The sequence below is a fragment of the Sardina pilchardus genome, chromosome 7 (genome assembly GCF_963854185.1).
Source record: "Sardina pilchardus chromosome 7, fSarPil1.1, whole genome shotgun sequence".
NCBI lineage: Eukaryota > Metazoa > Chordata > Actinopteri > Clupeiformes > Clupeidae > Sardina > Sardina pilchardus.
The window spans coordinates 27,997,602-28,018,332 of NC_085000.1; the positions used below are offsets into that span (position 1 = coordinate 27,997,602).

Consider the following 20,731-nt stretch of genomic DNA (forward strand, 5'->3'; position numbering starts at 1 on the left):
TCTCTCTCTGTCCTTGTCTTTCTCTCTCTCTCTGTGCTCCGCGTCACCGTTCAGGTCTCTCCACCCTGCCCTTCTTCACCACCACCACCACCACCGTTGCCGCGGCGACCACGCCCACCACCACCACCACCACCACCACCGTGCTGCCGCGGACCGCCGGGGTCACCACCCGGCGGCCGGCCGCCACCCGTCGCCCCTACCCGGTCCACCGCAACCCCACCACGCCTCCCCCGCCGGTCGTCACCAGGCGTCCCGAAGCCACCACCACCACCACCGCCGCCGCCGCCGCCGTCTCCAGCACCACCAAGGGGATCCTGGTGCGCACCAGGCCCGTGTCCCACACCGTGTCCCACGCCGGCCGGCCCCTGAAGCCCTGCGACTCCCAGCCCTGCCGGCACGGGGGCACGTGCGAGGACGACGGAGACGACGACTTCACCTGCATCTGCCCCGCCGGCCGCGGAGGTGCCGTCTGCGAGAAAGGTGAGAGAACAGGGGGGGCCATCATCTCTTACTGTCATCCTCTCTCTCTCTCTCTCTCTCTCTCTCTCTCTCTCTCTCGTATCTCCTTCTCCTCCTCTTGCCGTCTTTTTTCCTTTGCTTCAGCTCTTTCTCTGAGACACAGTAGAGAAGCATGGCTGTAAATCTCCATGGATTACCTTTCCTGAGAGCTAATGCTTTCTAAAGCCCCACAGCACAATCCCTCCAGCGTACACAAAAAAAGAAAAACATGCACCCCCCACAGCCCCCCCCCCCTCCCTCCCGCGCGCTATCACTCACAGTTTACAAACACTTCACTCTTTACGGCTGTTTCAGGGAAAACGTTGAATACAAATGCCAATGTTACACTGACAACAAATCCTACACATCCCCCTACTTCAGCGCGATACGAGGCATCACGCAATCCTCCTCCGACTCCCGAGTTATTGAAAAACGACACACGGCTCCGACAAGACGCCCCGGCGTCGTCTTTTTTTTCTTCTTTTCGCCGCCCGAGTCCCATTTTCTCTCGCTCGTGACGTGCCCTCGCGGTGGCTCAGATGAGAAGCTACCTCTTGCAGCTGCAGCGAATTATAATTGACACTAATTACTTTGATGAATATTAGCCAGCGAAGAAGTCTCTCAGCATGAGGAGAGGGGAAAATAGTGGCTAATTGAAGGCTCAAGCGGAGCTCTGCAATCCTCCCCCTGATCAATGAGGACATTAAAAAGAACCATAGGGGAGAGCTAGGGCTTCATCAGGGAGCCATTCTCTGGAGGGAGAGGGCGAGAGACATTGGAGGATGCTGGAGGAGAGAGATAGAGAGAGCGAGAGAGAGAGAGAGTGAGAGTGAGAGAGAGAAGGAGTAGGAGAGGAGAGAGTGGGAGCAGTCCAAAGAGACTACGCTGCAATCAAGAAGATGTGAGCCAATCATTGTCTGAATGCCCCTGTGGTGCCCAATTTATACACAGTTTGGATGCATACACACACGCAGACACACACACACACACACACACACACACACACACACACGCACACAGACACCCACATTCATACACACACGATCTCGTATACACATCACACACGAACACACACACTTACAAGTCTACTGAGGCATTTTCTGTTGAGTAATACATATATTTATGAATCTCACACAGTTTAGTCTCTGACACACAGGCACAGACTCAATCACTCAGAGAAACACACACGCACACACACACATACACACACACACACATGCATGCACGCTAACTCACACACACTCACACTGCCTACTGAGACCCTTCTGCAGAGCGGTACATAAACAGTATTTGTGATATGCTCCCCAAATCCCCTCAGTTATTTTACAATCAGAGGCTTTTTGTAGCATTGAGTGAACGGATCTGTGGGACGTGTTTACGTAACGTTCACTCACCCTCCTTATGCTCTCTCTCTCTCTCTCTCTCTCTCTCTCTCTCTCTCTCTCTCTCTCTCTCTCTCTCTCTCTCTCTCTCTCTCTCTCTCTCTCTCTCTCTCTATCTCTATCTCTCTCTCGCTCTCTCTCGCTCTCTCTCTCATCTGCAGTGATCAAATACTACATTCCGTCCTTCGGAGGTAAGTCCTACCTGGCCTTCCCCACCATGAAGGCGTACCACACAGTCCGCATCGCCATGGAGTTCCGGGCCTCGGAGAGGACCGGCATCCTGCTGTACAACGGTCACGACGACAAGAAGGACTTCCTGTCCCTGGCACTGGTCAACGGAAAAGTGGAGCTCAGGTGGGTACCGAGAGATGTCGGACAGCACAGCAGAAAGCTCACTTTTAGCTGGGAGACAACAGTTGGTGTTTGGTAGTTAGCTGTGAATTGTAGCAGAGTTGTGAAATCTCTTTTGTCCACCGTTTTCTTTGTACCCCCTGTTTCTCTTTCAGTAGTTCCTTTATTTTTTGAATCATCAATCCTTGTTTTCGGGAACAAAAAGATAAATTCTGTCTGTCCCACTGACTATCCTTTCCCAGTAAGATGTTTTTGTGTCAGTACTTTTTACCGAATGAAGGTGAGCTCAGCGGCCATCTTGTCTTTATATAACTCACTACGTTCCCACCTCACTGATCCTGGTCCTCCCTCCCGCCACTCTCTCGCAGGTTCAACACAGGCTCTGGCACCTGCCTGGTGACCAGCAAGGTGACGGTGAAGCCCGGCCGCTGGCACCAGCTGGTGATGACTCGCACCCGCCGCAACGCCATGCTGAGCGTGGACCAAGAGTCCCAGGTCGAGGGCCAGAGCCCACCGGGCACCGACGGCCTCAACCTCGGCACCGACCTGTTCATCGGCGGCACGCCAGAGGAGATGGCGCAAGAGTAAGTGTGTTTGTTTGTGTATGTGTGTGTGTGTGTGTGAGAGAGTGTGTGTGTGTGTTCACTTTGTAGTTAAGAGTATGTGTGTGTGTATTTGGCTGGTTTTCTCGTGTGTGTGTGTGTGTGTGTGTGTGTGTGTGTGTGTGTGTGTGTGTGTGTGTGTGTGTGTGTGTGTGTGTGTGTGTGTGTGTGTGTGTGTGCGTGCGTGCGTGCGCATGCGTGTGTGTGTGTGTGTGTCCGTCCGTATGTCAACGAGCTCTGCTATCTCCTCAGCCGCCAGCCACCAATGGAAGATAATGTCAGCCACTCAAATTAGGCATGATTGGGGGAGTGAGCTGAATCCTAAAACGCGTCGTCTGTCTGCACTCTGCCTCCGCTCAAAAGGTGGCTGCGAGACATTTGCCGTAATAAGACTTAATGGGAACAGACAAAAGTCTGTGCGAGATAATGGCCGTCAATCAGAGGTGCCATTAAACCACGCCAAACCTTTCAGGTTGGAGTCGTGTTCCATCTTCCGCGGTAGCTTCATCCCATGTTTAATCAAAAGCGATGAGGTGACTCGCAGGTATGCTTAGTTCGCTGGAGTGCAGGCATAGCTGTGTGGTGATCGCTGCCTGTGGCCTGTGAACATTGTTTGGTTAACTAACAGGTACCTCACTTCCTCTCTCTCTCTCCCTCCCTCCTTCTCTCTCTCTTTCTCTCAATCCTTTTGATCTCTCTCTCTCTCTCTCTCAGTGTGAAGGAGCGGGCATCCATCTCCGTGGGCCTGGTGGGCTGCGTGCGCATGCTGGACGTCAACAACATGCTGTACAACCTGCAGGAGAACGGCGAGAACGTGCTGTACGGCACCGCCGTGGGCGAGTGCGGCAACAACCCGTGCCAGCCCAACCCCTGCAGGAACGGCGCCTCGTGCCAGGCCAAGGAAGCCGAGATGTTCCACTGCAAGTGTGTCAACGGCTTCTCAGGTCAGTTCCCCCCTTCCCCCCACCCCCCCACCCCCTTCGGCTCGGTACAGGATCTATTTTTTTTTTGTAGTTATTTCCTGTGTGTGTAAGGGAGGATTCAGGAAGTAAGGGGGGAAAATCAGGTCAATGCAGTGTGGGGGTGCAGTCAGTGAGAGATAGTTTTGGTGTTTCGCTCTCTCAGCACTTAGAGCACTTAATCGTGCACAGTTTCGACAACACACCGCGTGGCTCATTATAATCGTGTCCCGCTCACCGCCGGTCCGATTAAATGCAAGAGATTTTATAGATGCTTTTCTTTTATTTATTTCTTTTTTTTAAATCCAGCTCGGGGTCTCGTGCATTCTGCGGCGGGTCGTGAGTTTTAATTACGAGAGCCAAAGAGCGGTAATTACCGACGTTGGAGAGCAGTGGGACTCTCGGCAGAGGCAGCGCTCATACACCGTAATTAGTGACCCAGAGCTTGTCCTGCTGTAGGATAGACGGCCATGAAGCGCGGGCCCCGTTGGCAGGCCCCTGAAAAGTGCTCGTCTCTGTCTCTGTCTCTCAGCGCTAGTCTTGTGCTCGGGCGACCAGGTCGTACCGTCGGCCAAATGGGCCGACAGCACTGAATGTGTTCACGCTTTGAGGTCTTTTGAGGTCGCAGAGTGGGTTTTTTTTTTTAGTTGGCGGTAGGAGAAGGATGTATTTTTCCTCTCCTAATCCTGGTTAGTTAACTGTCTGGAGAGGTTCGGCCTCAGCCATAGAGCAGAGCAACACCTCCTCTCCTCCCACTCACTCACTCTGGCCCAGAGCCATGCTGCTGTGTACCTGCATTAGCGCCTCTCCCAGATGCACGCCCGAGTGTGTGTGTGTGTGTGTGTGTGTGTGTGTGTGTGTGTGTGTGTGTGTGAGAGAGAGAGATAGAGAGAGAGATAGAGTGTTTGTGTGAGTGTGCGTGTGTGTGTGTGCATTTGTGAGTGTGTGCATATGTGAGTGTGAGTGAGTTTGTGTGTGTGTGTGTGTGCATTTGTGCGTGAGTGTGTGTGTGTGCATCTGTGTGTGTGCATCCGTGTGTGTGTGTGTGTGTGTGTGTGTGTGTGTGTGTGATTGGTCTGCCCGGCAAGGCTCTCCTTAATTGTGGCATCTGAGCGGCTCCAGCGGTGCCATAACAACTCGGCCCCCCTGGCCCCTGCCCCCTCCTGCCCCCCATCGCCCCCCCATCGCCCCCCACTGCCCCCCATCGCCCCGCTCCAATGCCCCCCTCTACGGCCCTGCTCCACTGCCTCTGTGCTAATGAGGACCTTATAGGAAGACTGTGCGGCGGGTTTGCCTTTTAATGCCAAGACAAAACACTCGCACACTCACACATATGTATGTGTGTGTGTGTGTGTGTGTGTGTGTGTGTGTGTGTGTGTGTGTGCGCCGAAGACACACTGAAGCTTTTCCCTGGTCCTCACACACACACACACACACACGCACACAGACCCACACACTCTGCTCAGCCAAAGTGGTGCGTGCTAAAAGGAGACAGAGAGAGAAGATGGGTGGAAGAGGAGGAGGAGAAAAAAACAATCCTGGAGGAGGGAAAAAAACCGAGGGGGACCGGCTTCGTGCCACAGATATAATCTGTCTCCGAGATATGAGTTTCTTCGCACAATGCACTGTGTGGGCAGCTGATGTTTTCTCATCTAGAAATAATGTTTTTCCCCCATCTTATTGCATCGGCCGCTCCTTTGAGTTCTGTTGAATTGCGGCATTAGTGAGATGGCCGCGTGTTGCGAGTTTGCGTTGTCTCAGAAGGGAATGAGGTGTTGCAGAGAGAGATAGAGAGAGTGATAGAGAGAGAGAGAGAGAGAGAGAGAGAGAGAGAGAGAGAGAGGAGGGGGAAGATGTGTGGAAACACTGTCTCACTTGTGTTGGAGGCAGAAGCGCAGGCTGAGTGTTTGGCTGAAGGGATGAATGTGGAGAATGAGGCTTTCATGTAAGTGGAGCTGAGGCTCTGTGATGGTGGGATGTGTGTGTTTTCTCCAGCTTTCTTTGGAGCCCGCTCTTATTCCTTGTCTCTTATTCACCAGCACTCACTCTGTCTCTCTCTCTCTCTCTCTCTTCCTCTCTCTCTCTGTCTCTCTGTAATTCTCTTGTTTTATCTACTCATCCCTTCCTCTCTCTCTCTCTCACTCTTCCTCTCTCTCTCTTTCTTAGTCTATTTCTCCCTGTAATTCTCTTGTTTTATCTACCCATCCCCCCTCTCTCTCTCTCTCTCTCTGTGAGATGGACATGTTGGCTGGCTCATACAGTGTCAGAGGCAGAGGGAAGCTGAGCCTTCAGTACTCAGTGGGGGGCTTTCATTACCGCACCGCACGCCCCCCACTGTAGCCCGCAGCCAGCTTCCCTCGCCTTAATGATAGGACCGATTCTGATGAAACCGGGCCTGATCCAACACCGCCGCCGCCACCGCCGTCGTCGTCCAGGACCAATTTTAGCTCTCGGCTCGCCCGCTCTCCCCCAGCCCCTAATCTGGAGTTGTAATAATTCTAAATCCTATTAGAAAATGACCTCCATTACAGGATAAATCCGTGCCCCCTCACGATAGGAGAACCAGAAGAAAGGGAGGGGAAAAAGAGAAGGTTCCTTAACAGCCTGCGAAGGTTCTGTGTGTGTGTGTAATGGTGTCTCATTGAATAGTTTGATAGTTTTGTTTCTCCTGTTCTGTCCCCCTGTGGCATCCCCCCCCCCCCCCCTCCCCGTCTTTCTGTACCTCCTTCCTAACATCACCTTCTCTTCTCTTCTCTTCTCTTCTCTTCTCTTCTCTTCTCTTCTCTTCTCTTCTCTTCTCCGCAGGACCGACCTGTGCGGATGCACACAACCCCTGCGACCCCAACAAATGCCACCCGTCCTCCCAGTGCCAGGTCCTGCCAGAGGGCGGCTACAAATGCGAGTGTCCGATGGGCCGTGAAGGAAAGCACTGTGACAAAGGTACGGCCGCGTCGTCTCAGTCCAAAACACAAGCGCTTGGAAAATAAGGTCTTGGAGCTGCTGCAGTGTTTTGTAATACCCAGGTGTGTTCGGAACCAATGCCAGCCGTGCTCTGTCCTCCTTCTGAAATTAAAATATTTGCACGTATGAAACACGACAGGCGGAAGAGTGAACAAGAGAAGTCTGTTTAAACACCGTGACGGGTGGAATGTCGCTCTGCTCGGGGCGAGCATGCCACCTGGGCGAACGAGAGAGAGAAAGAGAGGAGAGAGAAGGAGAGGAGAGGTGTTTTATCAGGCCCCCTTTTCGGGCTCCTCACCAGGAGTCAGGATATACAGCCGCTATTTTTCTCCCTCCTCTCCTTTCTGTCGTCGCGGTGGGGGCGCTACATTTCCATCTTGAATTGGAAGATCAAACGCTGCACGGTCCCCCCAGAGGGCCTTGGCAGCTGACTGGCAGGGGATTTGGAGGCTGAGCCGCGGGTTGAGAGCCCCACTGATGCACTAGTTAGTCGGCAGGCAGCTGTGGCGGTGGCAGCGATAGCAGCAGCAGCAGCAGCAGCCACCCACTGCTGCTGTTTTGGGGGGAAGGATGGAGGGGGGAGGGGGGGAGGTGGCCTCCACTCAGTGGGGAGCTCCAGGCCACGGTTGAGGAGGAGGAGGGCAGCGCCCAGGCCCTGTTTGAGGCTATCATTAGAGGGCCTTTCCCCACCCCAGACTGCCCTGTTTTACTGTACTCAGTTCATCAACGAAGACTCTCTCTCTACGTCTCTCTCTCTCTCTCTCTCTCTCTCTCTATCGGTCTCTTTCTGTGTCCCTGTACACTTTGCTTACTGGAATTTAAATACATTTTGAAATGTCAGAATGCTTGCCTGATGACAAGATCCAATTCATTTGCAAGAGGAGAGGAATAGGACCTGTGTAATTGTCATAAGGTGCTAGGATTTTGCAAGACAGACAAGAGACCTGATTAATGAATTTCATGAACACAATTAGCTTACTAAAATGACAACAGATAATTCACCGCATGACGATATTGGAGAAGAAAAAAAAGACATCTCAGAACAATGTGCAGAGGAAGAATGAAGCTTTAAGTGCCAATTGAATAGAATTCTGTTCCGACAGATCTCAATGCAGATTAGCTCGGAGCCCTGCAGTAATGAGTATCATTACCTCTTCTATTATGGCAGCCCTTGGATTTAGAAGTTGAGAGACACAGACATTGTGTTCTGATGTACTGTAGATATATAGAGTGCCAGCTATAGATGGCTATAGGAGTGGGAGAACGCTTAAACAGGCGTGTGCTTTTTGCTCATAAGCACAGATGCAGGCGCACTCAGACTGGCATTAAATCCCATGCTTATCACACCTCCCCAGATGAGGAAGGCAATGGAACAGAACAGAGCCAAGCGAGTAGCCCCTTGACCAAGCAAGTCTCCATTACCAAGTGATTAAAATAAATGAAGGTGAAACCAAATCAATGACCAGGGACCGTCCATTGCGGGTGGAGTGTATTTTTTCCTCTATTAAATCAATGAGATGAGTAATCGCATCAGTCAGCTGCACATCATGATTAATGAGATTTCAGTCAGCCGAGAGTGTTCAGCAGAGAGAGAGAGGGAGAGAGAGAGGGAGAGAGAAGGAGAGGGAAAGAGCGAGAGACTCAGGTAAATCCAGGGAAGTAGCTGTTGGCCAGATCACGTTGTGAGCGAGTCAAGAGGTTTTGACAGCAGGTACTGCACGGGCACACTGTCCCTCCTTCTTGTCTCCCCTCATCTGTCTCTCCCCCTCTCATTCCCCCTGGGAAAGGACTCGAGCAGAGGAGAGGAGAGAGGAGGAGAGGAGAGGAGAGGAGAGGAGAGGAGAGGAGAGGGGGGGCAAGGAGGCATGAGAAATGGCTGTAATAAGCCGGGTTCCTCCCCGTCTGTCTGCCCCTTGAGCCGCCATGATCCGTCCTCCGGCACAGCGGAACACTGAGGAGCCGCCGCCGCCGCCGGCTGGTTCAGAGGAGCGAGGGGCCCCGAGCCCGAGCACACACACACACACACACACATGAGCCCGAGCCCGAGCCCAGGCCCCTAGCCGAGGGAGCCGCTAATGCGCTCCGTGCAACAGGGAGGGCAGCCATGATTCACTCCCCCTTCACCGCGCTGGCCTGGCGCGGCTCCGACAGCCGGCTGTTTCGCCAGGGCTCCCGACGCGACGGCCGACTTCCTTGTTGTGTCTGCCGATTGTCTTTCTTCCCCTTTTTTCCACCCACCAGCAAGCTCGCTCAGTCTGTCTGTCTTTTTTTTTTTGCCCCCCGTTTTGCGTTCTCTTTTCTCTCTGCTGCCTTCTGCAATTGTCTGCAGTCCCATTTTGACAAAAGCTAATTGCCTTCATAATCTCTGTCTCCCATCCCACCCCTAAATAAGTATGTGCTAATCCAGAGTAATTACCAGCGGAAAAGAGAGCCGTTTTTGCTTAGCGCCAGGTTATTGTGCGGGGGTGGGCTTTGTGTTTGAATGTTTGTGTCTGCTGCGCCTGTGTGTGCGCGTGTCTGTGTGTGTGTCTGTGTGTGTGTGTGTGTGTGTGTGTGTGTGTGTGTGTGTGTGTGTGTGTGTGTGTGTGTGTGTGTGTGTGTGTGTGTGTGTGTGTGTGTGTGTGCACGTACGTGCAAGGTGGCATGTGTGTGTGTGTGTGTGTGTGTGTGTGTGTGTGTGTGTGTGTGTGTTATCAAGGAAACACCTGGACCTTTAATCTCAGGCTGTGAAGCCATAGCCTGTTCGCTCTCCTCCGGTGTGATGATGGACAAGCTGGTGAAATGTGCTGTTTGTGCGCTGCTTTGAATGGGGCTTATCTCCCCTATTCACTGTGTGTGTGTGTGTGTGTGTGTGTGTGTGTGTGGTTGTAATTACAGTGTCCGATCGCAAAGGCGCATACATTCCTGCCTTCACTGGAGACGCCTACCTGGTGCTGAAGGGCCTGCATCTCTATGGACATGACCTTCGGTATGCTAAGACATTTGATTCAGTCATTCTCTTCCATCACAGCGCATCTATATAATGACTATATTATCGCGATCGCCCCGTACTCATATTCCGCTGACTCATCCGTGCCTCTGCTCTTAGTCAAAAGGTCAGCATGACTGTGGTCCTCATGGCCAACGATTCCAACGGTATGATCTTCTACAACGGACAAAAGACCGACGGCAAAGGGGATTTCATCTCGCTCTCTCTGAATGACGGTATCCTTGAGTTCAGATATGATCTGGGCAAGGGACCCGCAGTTATCAGGTAAGCTGTACTGTTCGTCTTTAGAGTGCTGAAACCCAATGTCATCAGTATTGTGTGCCGACATTGCCATGGCAATTTGGTTTCTACTTGCATTTGGCATATTTATATGACATTTTTGTTACGTGTGTGTGTGTGTGTGTGTGTGTGTGTGTGTGTGTGTGTGTGTGTGTGTGTGTGTGTGTGTGTGTGTGTGTGTGTGTGTGTGTGTGTGTGTGTGTGTGTGTGTGTGTGTGTGTGTGTGTGTGTGTGTGTGTGTGTGTGTGTGTGTGTGTGTGTGTGTGTGTGTGTGTCTTTTGTCTTTCTGCCATGTTTGCAGGAGCAAAGAAAAGATCAAGCTGAACGTCTGGAACACGGTGAACCTCGAGCGGGCCAACCGCAAAGGCGAGATCAACATCAACGGCAAGGACCCGGTCAAAGGAGAGTCACCGGTACGCCAGCTCTCTGAGCGCAGGAATATGAGTGTCTATATGTGCCTGTGTGTGTGTGAGTGTGTGTGTGTATGTCGTTGTGCGTGCGTGCGTGCATGGATGTCGCTCATGCACAGCGGGGCCCATTGTGCACGGCTCATCTCCAGGGCAACTCTCGGCTCCATATTTCTCCTCCCAGTCAGAGCTTAATGACGCCATGTGATGACTCGGTGTGCAGAAGCTAATATAGAGATATATATCAGTGCTTACACAGCATAACGCACCCAGAGGTTGAAACTATCCTCCCCAGGTCCCTTTAATGAACTTCTAAATGTGGAGCCAGTGTTGCATTCTGGACGGTTTCTCTTTTTTTTCCCCCTCTCTCTAAGTTGGCACCAGAAAAAAAAAAAAAAAGCTCATGAGCTGCTGAGGTTGTGGATGAAGGGAATGTTTGGTGCAATGCTAAGCTTAGCTGTGAATGCCTTGCATGTATGGAAGGTGGATAAAAAACCCTTTAAAATGCTGCTTGTGATTCCATTCGACTATGTGCTCCTCTTGTGCAATATATCCATGGTTATGCTTTTTTTTGGTGTCTTCTGTTTGGTCTGGCTGCTCCACACACACACACACTCACACACACAGAGAGGCACACACTGCATTGAATTACATCCGCTCAGAGACCACTGCAGTGTATAGCATTTCTGAAGTATAGTGCCACCCTATCATATTATTCAATGTCCTACGGTGAAGTCCTACTTAATCAGATGAAGTAGATCAATAAAATGAAAAAAGCATAGCTGGAAATAGAGATGGCAGACTGATAGACAAAACAAACACAATAATCAAGACTAAACTACACAATGGAGAGACCAAACAGACCAAACAAGAGCAGACAGGGGGGGTGAAAACAACTCTCAGAGAGTGAGTCAGTGCTTTTGAGGAGAGGCTGAGGTAACACTAAGGATTCGAAGAGCACAAGACAGGCAAAAGAAAGAAGAAAGGACTGAGGCCGAGGACTAGATTGAGGAGACAGGGTTCAAGCCAGGACATGAAGACAGGGAGACGATCAGTGAGTTGGGAAGTTCCTAAGGTGATAGGAAAGGAAGCTTGGGTCCTCCCCATACAAAAAAACCCCAAAACAAAACACAAACAAACAGATGGAACAGAGGGGGTATGATCCTTTGAAGTCATCTAATTGCATTATGCTGAAGTAATTTGTGGTTAGCATCATGTACACTAGACTAGAGCATATTCACAGAGGTCCCCCGCATATGACACGGTTCAACTTAGTTTGTTTTTTCTCTCTTCTTTCTAGACAAGCTAATTTTGCCTCAGTGGAGGTGGCAGAAAATCTTATTAAAGAAAGGTGAAAGGTGAGAGGAGTGGAAGGCAAAGTAAGAAGGGGGGAGAGAGAGAAAGAGAGAGAGAGAGAGTCTAGTTGTGAAGAACTGTCTCCTTGCTCACAGAGGTGAACTCAGACCTCGCTGAAAAATATCTCCTACACAGGGAAAAATAAACACTGTGACTTGTCTACTGTAGCAGTGGCAGTGTAGTGGCTGCAGCGACAGTTCCTCTGTCACACGGCAGAAATGAACAGCGTGTGGATGCAATTGTGTCGAACGCAGCCAGACTTTATGTGCCTCCTGATTTATTCTCAATGGTTACATTATATGGAAGTTGCTGTAATTTGTACACACCCTGCGGTGGACCTTTCTCTGCTCGTGCTACTCTCGTTTTATGATATGTATTTACTCGCTGGCTTGCTTATATGTCCGTTTGTTTGTTTGTTTGTTTGTTTGTTTATTTATCTTGTTTTGCTGCCTCTGCTGTAGTTTGCCTGCATGGATTTGTTTCTTTAACTTCTCCAATTTTTTTCGATCAATGTACTGACTTTTCTCTGTTTACTCTTTCTTACTTCTCTCTCTCTGTTAACATTTCTTCCCCCACTCCTTCCTCCCCCTTGCTCTGTTTTTTTCTATCTCCTATGTGCTGTCTGGAAATAAGAAATCACGCAAGGTAATGACCGAAGTCTGATTCAGGCTGCTAGACATTTCATTTCCCTCAACAGCATCACCGAGTTGTCGTTCCTCATCGCAGTTCCATACTCCATTCAAACAGATTAGAAAGAGAAGGCAAACGGTGGTGGTGGGATGTTTTTTTTTTTTTTCTTCCTCTTTTATTCTTCCATATGCTGTGGAGAGAGAGGGCGAGAGGGAGGGAGGGAGGGACCGAGGGAGGGAGGGATGGAGGGAGGGAGGGAGGGAGGGAAAGAGATATTTCATGAACTCTGTTTGGCATCTCCTGTAGGCCAGCTGGTACGGGGGTGGGTTGGGAGGGAATTATCTTTTGACCGCCATTGTTTCACCGCTGAGGATGCAACAATAAGACATCTTCATTAGTCCCGCGTGGGTGGGCCACGTTTCACACTCCATGAGTGGGAAAAGTGGAGGAGAAAAAATAGAGAGATAAAGAGAAAAGACAATGAAAGAAAAGGAAAAAAAGGAGAGAGCCAAACAGAGTTACAGTTCTCTTTTTCCTTCACTTTATCCTAACCTGTTTGTTAGCGCAGCTCTGACGTAACACATTGACACCCACATCACTCACCTGCACGTCACATCGACTCACCCAATACATCCGCACGTTTCAGTAGACTGTAAACATGGCCACTTCAGTCCTGGGGGGGGACTGCCCTTGCCCCTTGCCTGCAGGGTAGTGGTTGTTGTTATTATTGTCGAAAAGGCCCTTTTCTAACTCAGCAGTCCGCCCCAAGTGAAACAGGATCTGGGCCAGGCTGGAGGGCGGCTGCACCTGTTTGGCCCGTCCACTAGATTGGACCCCACTCAAGGTGTGCCGCCGCGGCAGCGTAAGACTCAGCATGTCCGGGCGCCCGCCGCCACGCCTCGCCGTAAGAAAATGAGGTGGCCGCCACGGTGCCAAGCCTCCAATATATTCCGAGACTCCATCTCTTCTTTTTTTTTTTTTTCTTTTCCCCGGCAATTAACTAGGCTTTACCCTCCGGCAATTATTGCCCTACATAAAATAAAGATCCTTAATTCTTTTCGCAAGCAGGAGCCTCCCTGCGAAAAAAAGTCCTGCTGTAATTGAGGCGATTTTCATGCAGGTTGGAGTGCGCCGATTTCACGGTCGTCCGCAGCACAAATGATACACCAATTAAGGTTTACCGTTTGAAATTTGAAAGGTCCATGGAAGAATCACAAGTCCATTATAGTCTTTCATTAAGAATCCATCCATATCAGTCGTTCTCATTTCAATCGTTCAAATTCCTTTTGTTTTCTCTCAGTCTTTTGTCTTGTGTGCTGCCAGAATAATTTGCTGTGGAGAAAATGGGACCCCGAATCAATTAGGTTTTGTAATACATTGAGGGTATTGATGTGGAAAAAGCCTAAAGTGAGTGAGATTAATCAATAATCTGGCTGATGCATACTATCCTCTCTGATATTGATTAGCTATGCCTTAGCAGGCTTGTCTGTGTAGCCACAGCTGCATACTGAATGAAACGAATGGGATTGCTCAGAAGAAGAAGAAGAAGAAGAAGAGGAAAATGAGGCTGCTTCAGAAGACTGGCTCAGACTGTGCAGTGCAGTGCGTTGTGTGGTGGTTCTCATGCCGTCTGACGTGTGTTTCAGAACCAGCACACCGATCTGAACCTGAAGGATTCGCTCTTTGTGGGCGGGGCTCCGGACTTCCGGCAGCTGGCGAGAGCCGCCTCGCTGAAGGACGGCTTCAAGGGGGCCATTCAGAAGGTGAGGGCTCCTCTCTCTTTCTCTCTCTTTCTCTCTCTCTCTCTCTCTTTCTCTCTCTTTCTCGCTCTCACTCACTCTGTCTCTCTTTATCTTTCTCTCTCTCTCTCTCTCTCTCACTCACTGTCTCTCTCTCTCTCTCTCTCTCTCTCTCTCTCTTTCTCTCTGAAATTCTAATTCAAATCACAGTGCTTTATTGACATGAGAAAAATAAGCATTTGCATTACCAAAGCAGTCGTTACAAAGAACTCCATACACAGATTAGGCTATGCAGATCATAACATAAATCCATGGAGGAATACAAGAGATCAGAATGCATAGACAACAAAGCACATACACTCCCTCTCTGTATGTGTGTGTACAGTATTGTGTGATGACTGACTGGTATTGTTATTTTGGACGAACACAGATCACCCTGATGGGCACCACCATCCTGAAGCCGGAGAACGCGCTGGACTCGCGTGACGTGTCCATGTTCAAGAGCCACCCGTGCTCCCAGTCCGCGTGCATGAACGGCGGTCGCTGCAACCCTCTGCTGGACAGCTTCGAGTGTATCTGTCAGCCTGGCTACACTGGGAATCGCTGCCAGAACGGTAAGTGTGTGTGTCTTTCTCTCTCGCTCTCTCTCTCTCTCTCTCTCTCTCTCTCTCTCTCTCTCTCTCTCTCTCTCTCTCTGTCTATCTCTCTCTCTCTCCCCATTCCTCCCTTTCTCTCTCTCTCTCTCTCTCTCTCTCTCTCTCTCTCTCTCTCTCTCTCTCTCTCTCTCTCTCTCTCCCCATTCCTCCCTTTCTCTCTCTCTCTCTCTCTCTCTCCCTTTCCCTCTCTCTCTCTCCCTCTCTCTCTCTCTCTCTCTCTCGATCTCTGTCTCTCTCACATGCCACCTCTCATCTCCACCCCAGAGGTGTTGTTATTCGGGGCCCGTCTGGCTGTGTAATTTAATATCGCTCCTCTGACCATCCACTTACCCCACTTCCACATCTCCCCGCAGAACCCTCGTAACGGCCTCATATCTCATTTCATATGCCTTGCACACACACACACACACGCGCACGCGCGCGCACTCACACGCACGCGTGCACACACACACACACACACCATACACTCGCTGCCACTTGTAGACACACTGATAGACGCCCGGAATAATTTTTATTCTCATCCAACCTCATTAACCTTGCCGTTGCTCACCGCTGTTTCTTTAACCTTAATTAAGCCACAAGATCGTGAAGACGACAATACATCACAAGCTCCTTTTGCCTCCGGTTTAATTAAGAGTTGCCCTGTTTTGCCATCGATTGGATCAGCCCCTGACTCCTCAGCCCTCCCCTTTCCTCCTCTTCCCATCTCCACAGTGATCCATGAGAAGTCCGCCGGGGAGACCGAGGCCATCGCCTTTGACGGCCGAACGTTCTTCGAGTATCACAACGGCGTCACAAAGAGGTAAGACGAACGACTGGGAGGGGCCCCACGTCCCCCTTAGAACACCCATCTATCCCTCGGCTTCCCGTAACGGGAGAATTATCTGTGACACACACCACACCCCCACCCCCCCTTCCCCCTCAGCCCCTCCTCTTCCCTGCTCCCCATAGTCTTGTTCAGTAAATTGCGATGACAGAACTGATTAGCTCGTCCCCATTTTAGTTCCGCCGCGCCTCTCTACTTTAGCTAATAGCTTGTCCGCATCCCTCACAGAGTTTCCAGGGGCCACGGCAGCAGTAGCGGCGGCGGCGGCAGCAGGCGGCTCTCAGTCTTCAGTGAATCTCGCTAATTAGTGCGGTCGCTCCAATTAAAGTGCAGGCCCCCCTTGAGCGCACACGCACGTCTCGGCTCGGCTAATAAATCTCCGCTGTCCCCGACTACGCGCCCGCCCACCGCCGACTTAGCTGCTGACCCCTCTCCCACATCATTCCGAGGCCATCTTTTAAATTCTCCCTCTTCGTGTCATTGGTACTAATTACCTTCTTGTACAGGCATGAGATAATGGCCGCTTTCTATGAGATTCCCCACGCGCGCTGTTCTACTGTCCGCCTTCCCCGGGTCAATCCGGAAGTTCGATATTTGAATAATCTGTCCCTCTGAGCGGATGGAGGGGAGATCCTCTCTCCTTGTGCTTAGGCATTCATCCTATTACTGTCACTCTGTGGCGTACTGACATTGATGCGGAGAGCAGGGTGAGGCTCTTCTGAACGTTTGACCCAAGATATGTGAAGCGTAGTGCTCAAATCCTGCATAATTCCAGAGTGCGCTATCTATGCGCCGGCTGTACAGTAAGACGCTGGAACGGGTAATGAAGTAGACTGTCACAAACTCGCAGTGTAGAATTTTGTAAATCCCCCACAGTTGCTGCGGGCAACAGTCTCAGGTTTGTTCCCGAGGGGCTGTCGTCCGACCTCTGTCTGTATTCTTTGTGATGTCTGCCTGGAGAGCCGTTGCTTCTGTTTCTTGTCTTGTCTGTCCTGCTGTCTTCCTCTGTCTATGTCTATGTTTGTCTGTCTGTCTGTCTGTCTTAAATGAGTGTTCCTTGTTGTCTCTCCTCTGCACTCAAAGCCAACTGACCAATGAGATTCCCGAGTAAGTAAACCAGAAGAGAGCGGATGGACATGACTCACGTCAGACTAACCTTTCAGTTGATCCATCCTGGATAGTTAACCTCGATAAAAAAACAAAAACATTCTGATTTCATTTGATTTTCATCATACACATGGGAACAGAGCTAGATAGCTATTTGTCAGCTTACACAGGGTCCATCTCTTTGCCATTTTTATTATCAGTGACCATTTTTGATAAGATGCATTGTAATTTCCAAAGAGAGCAATGCATGTTTGGCATGTCTGATAAGCATTGTGTTATTAACAATAGAGTATCCAGGAATAGCCCTCCCTGGACAATGTGCATGGTTGAGCAAAGAACAAGCACCATGGTGTGGGTCCTATTAACTGCTATGTTGACATGTATGAGACTCCTTTTTAACTGCAAGTATTTGTCCGTGTTCTGGAGGCTTATTAGACTGGCTTTTATGTGGATAGTGCTTTCAATCAGACTTTCGAATGACTTTTATATTGACCTATTAATACGATGCAGGATTTATGATTCCTTTTTACAACTTCGTTTTTTTTTTGTCTGCTCCACAATATAATTAGCTGTCTAAGTGACTGGATGGAAGTCCTACAAAGTCAGGGACTTGATTTATTTTGGAATTGCGCTAAGTAGGTCCAGCAGAAGAAACAGCCCAATCAGCATTCTGGCCATGGGCACCATGTTTGTCAAAATCTCCAACTGTAATTTCCAATAATTGTATTCCACGGGCTAAAAAACTGGATATGACACATTAATCAAGGATTTGTCTTCCATGAAAAAGGGGCCCCGATTGTAATGTCCCTGAAAGTCCAGACCGAGAGCTTGGCCGCAGACATCAATAACGGTTAGCCACCGGCCCCCTCTGAGCCGTTCCAGGACTGCCTGGCCGGTAATGGATGTCACTTCCTGTAAAAATGAGAAGTCGGGATTAGGACGAATATCGGCCAGGAGTGACTTAGCCAACTTCTCAGAATGAGTGCCATCAATTCAACATGATTTGGTTGTTGAGCGAAGGGCCTTAAAAGTTAATGAATACCTCGGGGGACATTAACAAAAGGAGCTGTGTCCATCCACCCAGGAATAATATTTCTGTGACTATTTACTGCAGTGCCAATCTGTCTTCATTCTCCCTGGCCTGTCCTGTAGCTTCGGATCCATTACCACATGGCTCATTATTTCCTAGGCCTCATCTGATGTGTCTGTGCTTTGCCATAATTGGACGTTTGACCCCATTCGGTCTAAATTGAAAATCTGTTCTTAAACCCATTTTGGCAAAGTGGCGGTTTGATGTTTAACTCAAATGTGGCAAATTACTCACATTTGCAGTCGCACATATACACATGCACACACACACACACACACACGCGCGCGCGCGCACACACACACACACACACACACACACACACACACACACACACACACATATATATACACACACACACACACACACACACACACACACACACACACACACACACAAACACACACACACACACACTCACACACCTGCACACAAGCAAGCGCAGCCCCACGTCATTCCAAACAGAGACATTCGTGCAGTGAAATGCACAGTGTTTTCTCAGGCAGGGAGAATGAAGTCAATGTTGACACAGTGCAGTGGCTGCCACATGATAGGATGGAACAGTGCCCAGTCTCTTGAAGCGCTCTCCCACCACTCTCCATGCTCACAGTGGGCCTGTGTTGGCCCTCCGCTGACCTCCTTACTCAACGCCACAGCATTGCCAGTGCAATGGGCGCGAACAGTACGTACTGTAGCTAGTACAACAGTCACACAGCAAGGCTTTTTTTTTGCTGATGGGCTTAGACCCCTGTTCGCAAAGCCACTTCATCTCCGCTGCTGCCAACCCAGTTGCGTTGCCTGGGTTACGCTGACCTTCTAGGAAGTGAGTAAGGTAGCAACGGGACCTATGGGTTTTTTGGCGCCTCCAGTGCTTATTGCATGCCCTCCATTTTCTCTACCTCCTCCTTAAAGTCCCGAGTCACTGGAGAACCCTTCTGACCAGAGGTGAGTGCCCTCCGGCCGTGACTGCCCACCCTCCTACCCGGCTGGCATGACATCCCCCCCACCTACTTACAACCAAACCCCTCAGTCCGCTACCACTCAGAGCCAAGAGGGCAGAGAGGGCATTTGTTGTGGGTGGCAAGGTCAAGTTTAGTATTGGAACCTATTACAGGCAATCACAGGCAATTTTCAAATAACATATCTCGCTGAGTTCCTGATGTGGAACATATGTTGAAAATATGTCTGAAAATATGAAAATATGAAATTTCTCTCAAAGAAATGGCCCTTCGGGGTGGAAATTCACTGCTGAGCGGAATTTGTAAAAAATCTGCGGCGTGTTCTTAGCTTGATTGTTAGCTAGACCGGGGACATAATGTGCTGAAATGATCGTGGTGAAAAAGTGCATGACCCACACCTCATAAGAGCAGTCTCTGTGAGGTTTACATATACGCATTCTGGAACCATCTTTCCGCAGATGAGTTTAGATCACTAGGTACTGACGCCCACAAGATGGCAAAGGAGATTTTGAGAGGTAATAGAGCAACAGTAATTCTGAGAGGGGGAGGAAAGTGGAGGGAGGATAATCACAAAAACTGCCGACTGCCCACCACCACCACCACCACCACCACCTCACCCGAGGCCGGCCCAGCCGTCTTAGAAAGCTCTGACTGGTAGCGATGTGTGGAGAGGCCCTGCAGAAAGAGTCCAGTCAGCAGAACATGTGTGTGTCTTAAGGGTAGGAGGTGTAGAAGAGAGAGAGAGAGAGAGAGAGAGAGAGAGAAAGAGAGAGCTGGGGGTACGTAGAGCCGGTGAATTCAATTATACAGAATAATGATCCGGCTTTGGTTTATTACAGCCCAGCCTAATACAATTTGCGTAATGACATTTTTTTTTAATTAGCGAGGAAAAAAACCTTGCATTTTAATTTGTCACTGGTCTAAGACATATGGGCTCGTGTAGGCCGTGCACCCAACGCCGTAGGAGGGTCCTCCTCTCCTTCTTCCCACTCTCTCTCTCTCTCTCTCTCTCTCTCTCTCTCTCTCTCTTTCTGTGATGAAAGGGCACTTTTCTTGACATGGCTTGCCATGGACCAGCCTCCTTCTCCGAGCCGCACCTCTCCCCCGGGCGGGAGGTAAATTTGAGGTGGCACATCGCCTCCGGGCGTAGCGCCTGAGACATCACGGCAGCCTGACAGCCCCAATGGCGCCCTTGCAGCATTAAGAGTAACATGCTACTGCTTGACTTCTGGACTCTATTCTCTTGGCTCTAGGTGAAATGCTTGCGGTGAATACCCATTAAAATGAATTCATGGGTGTACTGTACGCATACAGAAATGAGTAGATCTCCGCACATCTATTCACATGTATACTGTATGTGTACGCTTATGAATTCGCAGCAAGAATGAACAAGAAAATCTCAGCACACCCACAAATGTCATACAGTACACCCAAAAATATCCAAGCTAGACGGTTTGGTGTGGCTTGTATTGGGAAATTGAAGGAAAGAGTAGACTTGTGTTCCCACACAGTAGCTTCACCTCGGTGACCTGTCACTTTGGCTGACTTCTCGTGGCCCGACAGACCTGGAGAGAGAGAGAGTTGTTGATTTGATCTCCCACTGTGGTCTGATACGGTGTGAAGAGGCGTGCGGAGTTGACATCTGCTTTTTTTCTCGTCTCGTGTCTCGTGTGTGTGTGTCTCCTGTGTGTGTTTGTCTGTCTGTCTGTCTCGTCACCATATGTGTGTGTATTTTGTCTGTGTTTTCTGTTCACCGTGACTCATTTTTCTGTGCTGTCGCCCGTGTTTCGTCTCGTTATGGGCTGTTTGTTCTTTCTGTTGGCTGTGTATGTGTTGGCCGTCTAGCCACTGTTTAGGTGCACCAAGGGACACACACACACACCTACACCTAACACAATCTCAGACCTCACACTCACACACAAACACACACGCACACACACTGT

At 50.0% G+C, this 20,731-nt stretch overlaps 1 protein-coding gene across 1 annotated transcript in view; it reads left to right on the forward strand.

The window, feature by feature from the left end:
* The window catches only part of agrn (agrin), a 211,312-nt gene that overhangs the window by 182,224 nt on the left and 8,357 nt on the right, over positions 1-20,731 (forward strand). The window contains exons 25-37 of the mRNA XM_062542039.1: positions 55-480; positions 2,042-2,234; positions 2,600-2,815; positions 3,548-3,777; positions 6,598-6,732; positions 9,631-9,721; positions 9,842-10,006; positions 10,323-10,434; positions 14,061-14,177; positions 14,584-14,767; positions 15,524-15,611; positions 16,719-16,742; positions 18,742-18,774. Of these exons, the coding sequence (XP_062398023.1) occupies positions 55-480; positions 2,042-2,234; positions 2,600-2,815; positions 3,548-3,777; positions 6,598-6,732; positions 9,631-9,721; positions 9,842-10,006; positions 10,323-10,434; positions 14,061-14,177; positions 14,584-14,767; positions 15,524-15,611; positions 16,719-16,742; positions 18,742-18,774 (2,014 nt within the window). The remainder of the gene's footprint in view (positions 1-54; positions 481-2,041; positions 2,235-2,599; positions 2,816-3,547; positions 3,778-6,597; positions 6,733-9,630; positions 9,722-9,841; positions 10,007-10,322; positions 10,435-14,060; positions 14,178-14,583; positions 14,768-15,523; positions 15,612-16,718; positions 16,743-18,741; positions 18,775-20,731) is intronic.